Source organism: Schistocerca serialis, chromosome 4 (genome assembly GCF_023864345.2).
Source record: "Schistocerca serialis cubense isolate TAMUIC-IGC-003099 chromosome 4, iqSchSeri2.2, whole genome shotgun sequence".
Lineage (NCBI taxonomy): Eukaryota > Metazoa > Arthropoda > Insecta > Orthoptera > Acrididae > Schistocerca > Schistocerca serialis.
The window spans coordinates 317,561,073-317,574,186 of record NC_064641.1 but is presented as its reverse complement, the minus strand read 5'-3'; the positions used below and the strand labels follow the sequence as shown (position 1 = coordinate 317,574,186).

The 13,114-nt window shown below is 39.9% G+C and overlaps 1 protein-coding gene across 1 annotated transcript in view; it reads left to right on the top strand.

Moving 5' to 3' along the window:
• LOC126474025 (gem-associated protein 5) overlaps window positions 1–13,114 on the top strand; it is a 343,111-nt gene that overhangs the window by 85,333 nt on the left and 244,664 nt on the right. The window contains exon 7 of the mRNA XM_050101432.1: window positions 10,079–10,187. Coding sequence (XP_049957389.1) covers window positions 10,079–10,187 — 109 coding nt within the window. The remainder of the gene's footprint in view (window positions 1–10,078; window positions 10,188–13,114) is intronic.

The window sequence follows — 13,114 nt, the reverse complement described above, 5'->3', positions numbered from 1 at the left end:
GTTGTTCCCTAGTTGAAAGGTACTTCAGTGACAACAGCAAGGTGAAATATGAGGTCCTATGTTTCTTTAATAGCATGACGGCAGCCTGTTATGTCATGGTCATACAGAAATGTATCGATCGAAATGGAAATTCTGTGGACAACTAGAAAAATGTTCAAGCTTCAAAATTATGTACAATTTATTGTAAGTAAACATTTCTTTATATTAAAAAAAAAAACTGAAGATCTTACTTTTGGGATCACTCCTGTGGATATCAAAATATAATGTGTTATAGAATGTAAAGCTCTTACACAACTGTATTATGAATAAAGTAAACTTAAGAAGGCAGTAATATTAAGCAAAGAGGGCAAAAAAGGAGTGAGGATCAATCTTACAAACTTTGCATTACAAATCTAGCGTTCTACTAGTTACTTTACAAAGAACGGCAAGCATTAATTGCCAGATAATGTTACATATGATACGTACATAATCCATGACAAGAGAAATGTTTAGTCATTTCACATAGTCTAGCAGACACATATGGAAATGTATCTTTTCTTCCAATCTGATGCAAATATATTTTGCATGTTTCTGCATTCCTTTCGCCTTATGGAAATTGGTGAAGCCTACTACCAAGCTCTGCCCTCGAATAGCAGTATACTAATCAGGTCCAAAATGGCTTCCTTGTACCATGTGATGTTCGATTGGCCATTGGTACCACTCAGCCTTTGGCAATCCAGACATAAAAAGTTGTCGCTGCTTTCTTTATTCAGGGCTTTGTTTCCTACTGACTGCTGCCTCCTACATATGTTCATTTTTGTCTCATACAAAGTGTTGCACTTTTGTTGTTGCCGTCGTCACCAACCTTTTATAGGACCACAGCTCACTTAGCTCCCTGACAACAATTTTTTTCTGAAGTCAGGTAACTAATTCTGTTATCTTTATTGTTGCTGCAGTATTGACAGATGAATTACTTAATTTCTTTATCTACATCACTGCTGATGGTGCCAAGTAACGAAACAATATTTTGCAGGGAGTCATGTTTCTTTTTAATATTTTTAAAACTATGGCTCTGAACATTCCAGAGGCATTCTTGTGCCTCATAGTGTGTGAGAAGTTTGTAAATTTTGCTTCTTTTCCACTTCATTTTATCAAGGACCACATGGAAAGACATTATGCAACACTATAGACAGAGCAAAATCGAATACTAGCACAGTGTAGCAGCATTTATTGATAGCAGGCCAAGAACAGAAATCCCTTGATCTGTAATGACACAGCCCTGGAACAGTGGTTTTGTTGTGGAACATGTTTTGTACTCGTTTAGACACACCTTAAGGAAGAAGTGAGCAGACCTAGGCCTGTGCTCCAGGAACTATTTTTGTCATTCACTGAATGTATTGCCATAATGAGGGACTGTGTGACATTTTTTCTGTGCTTCTTTGAAAGAAAAAATAAAAATAAGATAATTTAAAGCATCCCACTCTGATAGTTTTTATTAAGCCTGTGTCATGAACATTGTTTCAGTATAATGGTACTCAAAGTTTACATGTAACTGTTATTTGTGCATCCCATAGTTGCACATTTTCCTTTGTAAAGTTACACATTATCATCCATCTGCCCATTCCGTCTTCTCAGTGTTCATGTCCATCATTTCATTTGGTGGCCCTGTGTAGGAGGAGATTGTAAGTTTTATTTTTCAAGCTTTATTTTTCCCCAAGTGACAGTGTGCTTGTTAAAGTTAAATGGATACATGTGCGTATGTTACCATACTGTGCTGCTTCACATTGCTTTTTAGATGCACATTTATTACCATAATAGTGGAAATGCTGATATTAAATTGTGTTTCTTATTGATATTCTGATTCATTTATTTTCCTTGTAGCAGACTGTGGTGCACCAGTCCCTCCAAAATGTCCTGTTCACTTCCCATTAGGGGTGGCTGACCTTTCCCCTCTGCTTACCTTTTAGCTGTAGTGCTGGCTTCTTGCTGTAAAGGTGGGGTGCTGGTTGCACTATTTGACCTTCAGTAAATCCACAATAAAGTCTCCGTAACATCTTGGTGACGTATGACACCAGTTGTGTAGTTGTTATTTGTCTGTCTTATTTATCAACATTTTGTGTTTATGTGATAATTCTGGTGTAATAATGTATGGTTATTATTGACAGTGTCTTGTAGTTAATCTGCACGACAGCAATGAGTTTTGGACAGCAGTGAGTTTTGGACAGCAGTGAGTTTTGGACAGCAGTGATATTGGCCCAGATTACGAGGTAGAAAGTGATGACGATACAGATTCAAAACAGAAAATGGATGATGGTGGTGATGGAATGGAGGACAAATGATGAAGACAATATGAGGAAAAAAACAGTTGCTGTGATTCCTACTTCTGTGGATGGGGAAATCAGATCGAGAAAAGCACAACTGCCAGCTAATGTCAGTACAAGGAAACATAACATAGTGTTACAGATTCCTGCTCTGCGGTTTAGTGCTAATGCCTTGGATAGGAATCCACATGAAAAACAAGTATGGGGTCTACTTTTTACCCATAACGTTTTAGATGTGATTCTCCATTGGTCAAAGAATAAAATCAGTAAAGTATAGATACTCTCAAAAGAACATATCTTTTGTATATGATATTGATTTTCATGAACTGAAAGCTTTTTAGACTTACTTATATTCATAGCAACCTCCAGATATGGCAGTGAATCCATAGATAATATTTGGTCACTGGGTGGAACCGGATGTATTATTTTTCACAGCACTGTAAGAAAAGGTTTTTATTCTTAGCATACAGATGAGAGGCCAGAAAGCAAAATGAAGATGCAACTGCTGTTGTGTCAAATATTTTTAATATTTATTGTGAAATGTCACTAGCATTCAAAATATCCAGGCTCTACTGTGTGTAATGATTAAATGGTTGTGGCTTTTCATGTTTGATGTAGATTGTTGATTCATGTGCCAAGAAAACAGGTGAAATATGGGTTAGAGATTGTATGTATGACAGACACCAGAGCCCAGTATTTATATAAGGCCTGCACTGTGGCTTCTAAACAATTTAAAAGTTACCATCATAATATGAATTTATCCTTGAAATTTTCAGGCAGTTTTGTTTGTTTCTGATTCTTGTTCATTTAAGAATGACTGTCATAGTGCAGAACTAATAATTAAAAGTTATATTTCTAGATTTTTGGGAAATATAGGAAGGTTCACTTTCTCGGAACATCGTCTGCGTATTTTCTGTATTTCATTTATTTATTTATTTAACCTGATCTGCATAGTGTCATCAGACCCTCTTTTACATTTTACCAGAGTTGAGGTCAATAAAGAACTAATAAGTTAAGACAATACTGTATAAATCAGTACCCCCTGCAGGTCTGGGGGTTAGAATAAGCCCGAGGTATTCCTGCATGTCATAAGAGCCGACTAAAAGGAATCTCACATGTTTTGGCCTTTAATGTGATAGTCCACTGTCGGGTTTGACCTCCACTTTTCCAATTTTTCCCAAAGAGCGATCCAATTGGGGAAGGGCGCCTTACATGGTGCATCACGTCCATCATGCGCTGAGGCCTCGTCCATCCTTTGTCGATGTGGATCTGCACTTCCGCTCATTCTCCAGCTGTTGGGTGAGGTCACACTCCTGGGTGCATTTTCCTCCATCCACTGAGTAGTATCGTTTTCTGCGCTGACAATGATAATGGACATATTTGCTTGGTTACACCTGATATCCAGCACGGTAGCCAGTCCGTTGTGGTAGGGCCACCATGTACCCTGTTGGTTGTAGCCCCCTGACCACATAGGGATTGCTCTGCTGAAGCCTGCGCCATTAACTCCCCGTGTATGCCAAGGAGTAGATGCTCGTCACCCTGGGGCATCAGGACTCCCAGCAATGGACATCCTGGTGTGACGGCGTCTTTCCATTGCAATAGCAGGAGAGCACCATCATATCAGTGCTCAAACTGGTAAACCCACTTGATGTGGATAGCTATCGGCCCATCAGCCTCACCAACGTTCTCTGTAAGCTGCTAGAACGTATGGTGTGTTAGGGGTAGATTGGGTTTTGGAGTCATGTGGCCTACTGACTTCACTGATCATCTTGTGTCCCTCGAGTCTGCCATCTGAACAGCCTTTTCCAGACGCCAACACCTTGTTGCCGTCTTTTTTGATTTACAAAAAGCATATTACACCACCTGGTGACATCATATCCTTGCCACATTATACGAGTGGGGTCTCCGAGGCCTGCTCCTGATTTTTATCCAAAATTTCCTGTCACTTCCTACTTTCCGTGTCCAAGTTGGTGCCTCCCACAGTTCGCCCCCATATCCAGGAGAATGAAGTCCCGTAGGGCTCTGTATTGATTGTATATCTATTTTTAGTGGCCATTAACAGTTTAGCAGCAGTGTAGGGCCGCCCGTCACACCTTCTCTTTATGCAGGCGACTTCTGAATTTTGTACTGCTCCACCAGTACTGGTGTTGCTGAGCGGCACCTACAGGGAGCCATCAAAAAGTGCAGTCATGGACTCTAGCCCATGGTTTCCAGTTTTCAGCTGCAAAGTCATGTGTTATGCACTTCTGTTGGTGTTGTACCATTCATCCTGAACCAGAACTTTACGTTAATGACGATCCACTCACTGTAATAGAGACATATTGATTCTTAGGACTGGTTTTCAACACCCGATTTACTTGGCTTCATCACCTTTGTCAGCTTAGGTGGGGTGCAGATCACTCTACACTGCTGCAGTTCTACAGAGCCCTCGTTCAATCCCGCCTTGACTATGGGAGTGTGGTTTATGGTTTAGCGGCACTCTCAGCATTTCATTTACTCGACCCAGTGCACCACTGTGGTGTTCGACTAGCGACGGGAGCTTTTAGGACGAGTCCAGTGACTCGCATTCGGGAGGACAACGGTTCAATTCCGTCTCCAGCCATCCTGATTTAGGTTTTCCGTGATTTCCCAAAATCGTTTCAGGCAAATGCCGGGATGGTTCCTTTGAAAGGGCACGGCCGATTTCCTTCCCCTTCCTTCCCTAATCCGAGCTTGTGCTCCATCTCTAATGACCTCGTTGTCGACGGGACGTTAAAAAACACTAACCTAACCTAACGAGTCCAGTGACTAGTGTCTTGGTGGAGGCTGGGGTCCCTCCATTGAAGGTTAGGCATGCACAACTGCTCACCAGTTACGTTGCACGTGTTCGTAGGTCTCCTGCGTGTCCGAATTACCATCTCTTTTTCCCTACCCACGGTGGTTCATCTCCCGCATCAGCACCCCAGGTCAGGGCTTACAATTGCAGTTCGCATCTGATCCTTTCTATCTGAACTGGAGTCCTTGTCTTTACCACCTACATGTGAGGTCCATTCACTTACACCTCCATGGTGTACACGCAGGCCGTGGCTTCCCCTGGACCTATCACATGGCCCTAAGGACTCAGTTGACCCCATGGCTTTCCGCTGCCAGTTCCTGTCAATTCTTGACATGTACCGAGGCCATGAAATGTTTTACACCAACAGCTTGATGGCTGATGGTCACGTCTGCTTCGCATATGTCCATGGAGGACATATTGAACAGTATTCCTTGCCCAATGGCTGCGGTGTTTTCACTGCAGTAGTGGTGGCTATATCTCATGCTCTTGAGCACATCCATTCATGACCTGGGGAGTCATTTCTTCTGTGTACTGACTCCTTAAGTAGCCTACAAGCTATCAACCAGTGCTACCCTCGTCATCCTTTGGTAGCGACCATCCAGGGGTACAGCCCTGGAACAGTTCAGTCGTTCAGTGAGGTTTGTCTGGACCCGAGGTCATGTTGGAATCCCAGATGCCAGGTCATGTTGGAATCCCAGGCAACGAACTTGCCGACAGGCTGGCCAAATAGGCTACGCGGAAACCAATTATGGGGATTGGCTTCTCTGAACCTGACCTGCGTTCTGTCTTATGCCGCAGCCGGCCGGGGTGGCCGAGCGGTTCTGGGCGCTACAGTCTAGACCGCTACAGTTGCAGGTTCGAATCCTGCCTTGGGCATGGATGTGTGTGATGTCCTTAGGTTAGTTAGGTTTAAGTAGTTCTAAGTTCTAGGGGACTGATGACCTTAGAAGTTAAGTTCCACAGTGCTCAGAGCCATTTGAACCATTTTTATCTTATGCCACAAGGTTTTCAGCTTTGGGAGATGGAATGGCATAACAGTACTCACAACAAACTGCGTGTCATTAAGGAGAATACGAATGTGGGGAAGTCTTCCATGCAGGCCTCTCGCAGGGAATCAGTTGTCCTTTGCAGTCTCCGCATTGGCCATACGTTGCTAACCCATGGTAACCTCCTCCATCCCGAGGACCCACCTCGGTGTCGCTGTGGCTCACAAATGACTGTCGTTGATCTCTTGCTGGACTGCCCACTTTTAGCCACTCTGCGGTGGACTTTTACTTTCCCAGCATCCTACCTTCATTGTTGGGCAACAATGCCTCAACAGCAGCTTTAGTTTTATGTTTTATTCATGAGGATGGCTTTTATCATTTTATCTAAGATTTCGCGCATGTACTTTGTCCCTCCGTGTCCTCCACCCTAGTGCTTTTATGGTGGAGATTTCAATGTGTTGCAGAGTGGCTGGCTTCTCCCTTTTTATTCTCATGGCCACTGTAATCCGTTTTCTTGTTTTACTCTCTTCTAACTGTTTCTTTAGTCTCTCTGTTGTTTTCTTGTCCTCTTTTGTTCATTTTAGTGTTTGTTACCTTTCCTTTATTCCTGTGGCTTTTCCTTTCTTTCCGTTTTGTGTTGTATGTCTTGTTTGTTTTATTCTCCCCCTTGTGGCATTGTTTCATTTGGAACAAGGGACTGATGACCAAGCAGTTTGGTCCCTTCCCCTCCTCTTTTAAATCAGTCAAATCAGTAACAAACTCCTGGAGTTGGAAAGACACCACAATATCATTTACAGTAAAAAGTTGTATGATATCAGTTAAGGGTTAATGAATGTCTTATACTGAACTTTGCTTATCAAGCTCATAAATGCATTTATTCCAGGTACCTGTCTTGTCTGAATAAACAATATATAACAGATGTATTTTTAAACTATTATGACTTTATTATTATTATTATTATTATTATTATTATTATTATTATTATTATTAAATGTGAAAATAATCTTATTTGGGCCATAAAATTTTCTCTCTGTAATTATTTTTCAATTATGTATGGATAAAGACAATATGACTATAATTGACAATGTTTTCTTAGATGGAGCTCAAAGCAAAAAATTACTATGAACTCAGTAACAAGTGCTCTTTGATCGTGATGCACCATTTGTTAGGATAAAAATTACGGAGACTTTCATTACAGATTTCCCTCAGCTAAAATCAAATTCAATAATTAATCACTCTAGGACAAATATTTTGAGATGGTTGGGGATGCAATTTATACTGAACCAAATGCTGACATAAACCTTAATCTATTCAATGATAAATTCTTATCATGATTTGAAAATAGCTTTACTCTAAAAGTAATCAGAAAGGACATTAAACAATCATATGAAAATCCATGGATAACTAAAAGGTTTAAGGTATCTTTTGAAAGGAAAAGAGAAGTGTATATGTTGGCAAGAAAAAGTGGAGGTCCAGTAGTACTTGCACATTACAAAAATTACTCAAAATTAAAAGTTTTTAGATAGTCAAGGAACATGCACCATGGCACATTTACATCTACATGGGTACTCTGCAAATCACATTTAAGTGCCTGGCAGAGGGTAATTGCGAGTAATTCTGACAACAGACTTAAGTCTGTATGAAATGCAGCGAAACGAGACAGAACAGTACATCACATAACAGGGTAACATCACTAATGATTAAAATGGATGGCTGTAAGTGATCAGTCACAGCTAATAAATATATGGAATAATCATTTCTTAGAAGTAGTAGAAAATATAAGAACAAATTATTCAGGAATTAAAATCAGAGCAGTACGTAGAAAAAGAAATGCTAATAAAATTCAATCAGTGCATTTCTCAAGCACTTCTTCTTCTGAAATTAAGAAAATTATATCTCCTCTCAAAAATGAAAGCTCATCTGGATTTAATGGCGTGTCCGATAGGACACTGAAGACTTGTTCCCCGTATAATAAGGGCTACCTTTCTAATGTATATGATACATGGAGGGCATTCTTCCATAGAGGTTGAAATATGAGCTTGTTAAAACCCTCTATAAGAAAGGTGATTAGGAGTGATGTCAATAACTACCAACCTGTTTCAGTACTGATACATTTTCCAAAACTTTTTAGTAGGTGGCACACTGTAGAGCAGTATAACACCTGAGCAACAGTAATATCCTTGGTAAATCACAGCTTGAATTTCATAAGAATTGCTCAATTGAGAATGCCATTTATGTGTTCATTCACCAAAATTTCACAAGCATTAGGTAATCAGACAGCACTGACTGGTATTTTCTTTGATCTCTCTAAGGCCTTTGTATTTGTGAATCACAGAATGCTCATAGATAAATGGAAGTTTTATGGAATTAGTGATATAGCCAACCAATATCATATCTAACCAAAAGAATGCAGAAAATTGTTCTTCATAATGTAAATAGGTGAGTTTTGGGATTGCAGCTGGATTATGCCAACCTTTTGCCACAATATTTTGGCTGATAATCATGCAGCCATTTCAGGTGAGTGTTTTGCAATGGAGATTGCTAGTTCATTTCACTAAGTTTATGCCAAAAATCTTAAAGAAACAGTATGCCAAAGCAATCTCCCACTCACCTATAGAGACTTCTGCTCTTGTCAGTTTGGCAGAGGACAATTTGCAATTGCAGAGGGCTAGAATCTACGGAATACCTTGCCAGTATGACAAAGCCTACATTGGTTAGACAATGTGCGCAGTTCGTGAAAGATGCATTGAATATGATCACCACATGAGAATTTTGCAACCTGATAAGTCAGCCATAGCCAAGCATTGTATCTCCACGGGACATTCCATGGATTATTCTGCCATGGAAATCTTGGCCTCAGTGAGGCCCTTCTGGAGGCAACTTTTAACTGGGTAAGGTGTGGGAACCAGTGATTTCTTTAATTTCTTCCAAAAGAGCACAAGCACGCGTTTCGATGGAGAGCATGCTTATAGTTTCACCATTATGCATCTGCCTGCGTGCCACAAATGGAGCAATATACGAAGAGGGCGCTCATGTAGTGGCTGTCTTCATGCATGTTTCTCCATGCCAATTTTTGGTATAAAGTTAGCAATGTGAACTATCAATCCCCAGTACAAAACACTCACCTAAAAATGTCAGAATTATTGTCAGCCAAAATGCTGTGCCAAGAAGTCAACATAATGTGACTGTGATCCTAAAACTTCATGGAATACTCTTTATGCCAGAAAAATTTTGAGACATACAGGTGAGAGTCTTCTGATAAGGGAATTGTTTCTTTTTTCAGATGACACTAGTACTTTAGTCAATCCAAATATATACAAAACAGTGGAAGAAATGGTAAATACTGTTTGTAAAAGTATTATTGAGTGATTTTTCTGCTTATGGTCTCACTGTGTTTCAGTTCTACATGTCTGGAAGTACTACACCAATGAAAAGTATGACACATGCTGAGAAAATAATATGTTAGATGTAAATAACCCACTACACTCCAGAAGGGACAATGAAGTACATAATTACAATACCAGAAGAAAAAATGGCATTCATTATTCCACATTAAGTATCTCTTCAGCACAAAAGGGGTGCGGACAGTGCTGCTACAAAAGTTGTTGATCACTTACTCAATAAAATAATATTTCTGATATACAGCAAAGTAAAATATAAAAAAAAAAAAAAAAAAAAAAAAAAATTGAAAAATGTTGTCCTTGACGTATCCTCCTGTATTGTAGAAGAATTTTTGTTTATTTAATAATGGAAAAGATCATGGGTAAGAATACTAATTTGCATCTTTATTATTTAAAACAAAGAAAGGAAAAAAAAACTCTTGGTCCTCGGTCAGCAGGCACACACATTCACAAAAATGTGTACTGTAAATGTAAAATGACTTGTTCCATATCGCTATGACTAATCGTATGAATGATACTTGGAATGTGAAATTATATCCAAAAAGCAAACAAATTTTTGTCTTCCTTTATTTTCAGGATCGCTGTTGGAGTAGGGGATGCAATGATTCGTGTGTGGAATCTCAGTAATAAAAGTAAGATTGATATTACCGCATTTTGGCAGAAGATTAATGGGAAAGTAACAGCAGTAAGTATTAAATATTTGTGCAATAGTAATTGTTGGTCACATATTTTTATGGTTTACACAGCATCTATGAAAAGTATTATCAGCAAGTATGATTATTTGGAGGGCATAAATGTTAGAAAGTAATATTTTCACTTTTGTTAATGCTATGACTACAGTGGATTGCTACAACAGTCAAAGCACTCGTTGACATGAGTGCCATTGACTACAGCATTGGCATACTCATGGTGCTGTCAACTGCAGTAGAAGTTTTGAGTCATATGCTTGTTTATCATTTACATATGATAGAATACAAGGCCCATTTGCTTACGACACTTCTGGTATACTCTCAACAAATCTTTTAATTTGCTGTAAATCCAATAGATGCTGTTTCAATGTACAATACACTGCTTTGTTTTCAGTCTAATTTTTGGTAGGCATGTACCAATCATTGACCTTTGCTATAAAAGCAACAGGCAGGGATTCAGCATGCAGCACCTGATTTCATTGTAAAGCTGATGTCAATGTTTTCAGTAAAATTTCACCACATTTCTTAGTTCACTGTAAATGCAGTAGATGATGCTTCGTGTACATTGTGTGTTTTCTGTCATCCCTGCATTGTGCTGTGAGACTGTTTTGTTAGTACAGACTACAATAAAAATTATAAATATCATAAATAAATTCTCTCAACTTTCCCGGTGCCAGTTCAAACATCTGAACAATAAGCAAGTTGAGAAATTGTGAGTAAGTCGGAAGTATTCATCATTCAGTGCACAAGGAGTGTGATGATGTAGTATCTGGGGTACATCTACATCTACATCTACATCTATACTCCGCGAGCCACCTTACGGTGTGTGGCGGAGGGTACTTATTGTACCACTATCTGATCCCCCCTTCCCTGTTCCATTCACGAATTGTGCGTGGAAAGAACGACTGCTTGTAAGTCTCCGTATTTGCTCTAATTTCTCGGATCTTTTCGTTGTGATCATTACGCGAGATATATGTGGGCGGTAGTAATATGTTGCCCATCTCTTCCCGGAATGTGCTCTCTCGTAATTTCGATAATAAACCTCTCCGTATTGCGTAACGCCTTTCTTGAAGTGTCCGCCACTGGAGCTTGTTCAGCATCTCCGTAACGCTCTCGCGCTGACTAAATGTCCCCATGACGAATCGCGCTGCTTTTCGCTGGATCATGTCTATCTCTTCTATTAATCCAACCTGGTAAGGGTCCCATACTGATGAGCAATACTCAAGAATCGGACGAACAAGCGTTTTGTAAGCTACTTCTTTCGTCGATGAGTCACATTTTCTTAGAATTCTTCCTATGAATCTCAACCTGGCGCCTGCTTTTCCCACTATTTGTTTTATGTGATCATTCCACTTCAGATCGCTCCGGATAGTAACTCCTAAGTATTTTACGGTCGTTACCGCTTCCAATGATTTACCACCTATGGCATAATCGTACTGGAATGGATTTCTGCCCCTATGTATGCGCATCATATTACATTTATCTACGTTTAGGGGAAGCTGCCAGCTGTCGCACCATGCATTAATCCTCTGCAGGTCCTCCTGGAGTACGTACGAGTCTTCTGATGTTGCTACTTTACTACTGTACATACACAGTGTTCCATGCAGCAGTCAAAGGGTTAATTTTGGATCTCAGCTATGTTTCCATTTTGAGGAATTTGTAGTCATAAACAACAGAGTGAAAACTAACATGTTCTTAAAAAGTAACTGAAGAAATTCCATGATCATGAAATAAATGAAAGACTAAAAATAGGAACAACCTGCGAAGAGTTACGTGTTATAAGAGGTGGTGAAAATTATTTTTACTTTTCTGTTTACTACATCGGCCTCAGATTACCTATGGTGAACTGCGTCAAGGGGAAAAAGAAAAACTTATGTCTATAAGAAACAGTAATTCTGCTCTGATTAAAAAGAGTGAGAAATATTGACTTTAGGGTGTGGGAAGAAGAGAGAATAATTAATTTTTCATCAAGGATGAATGGAGAGTTGATGAAATTTGAAAACAGATGTTGTGAGATATAGTGAAAAAGAGAATACCATGGAAGAAGCCAGTGTGTAGTAGGTGCTTGAAATAAAATGGCAGCTGAAATCCAAGTTAATTATCAGTTCTCTGCCAAATCTTGTAATGGGGATTTTGTTAGTGGAGATATAGTATTGCACCTTCCATGATGCAAACTAAATATATCTAACCCAGATTTATTATAAGGAGATGGTACCTAACAAGTTTGGGGACCAGGGCAGCTGTATTTCTAAAATGTGCTCCTCAAATCACTTTAGTACTTTGCTGGCCATACATCATAGATAAATGTCCTGCTGGAAACCACAATGTTCAGTGTAGTAGGAAATAGATCTGAAGAGATTCATTATTCACAACTCTTCTGCTAGCCGCATGTGATAAAGACCCCAAATTGAATGTCGCCTGTGGCATAATATTGCCACCACAAATACGCCCCTCACTGTGTGTCTAGAGTTGGCATTATTCTTGAATACTGTTATACAATATGAACATAATAATGTTTAAGATAAATGTGATATTTGGAACACACAGCTAATTAAACTGAACGAACATAAATAGTGTTTTGACTAATATAATGATACAACATATTATGCTTGAAGGTGTCTCGGGCATGCAGCCGGTTGACTGATCATTGTAGAACGAATTTTTGGTGGCGTAACGTGCCATCATCATCAGGTTACTCCTGCTGACTGACGTCCTAGGCTGGCGGGTGGTGTGGTATATATAACTGTCGCCTCTCCCCTCCACTGACCCCGTGTATGGACCGGGGGATGTGCAGGCCGCGGTGGTGGGGGTAGCTCGCACTGACGAGATGACTGATGGGTGTCAGTATGCATTCCGCCTTCGGCGGGTGTGGTGCCCCGTTTCCGCTGCTCCTGCAGAACTTTTATTGCTGGATTCCATGCTC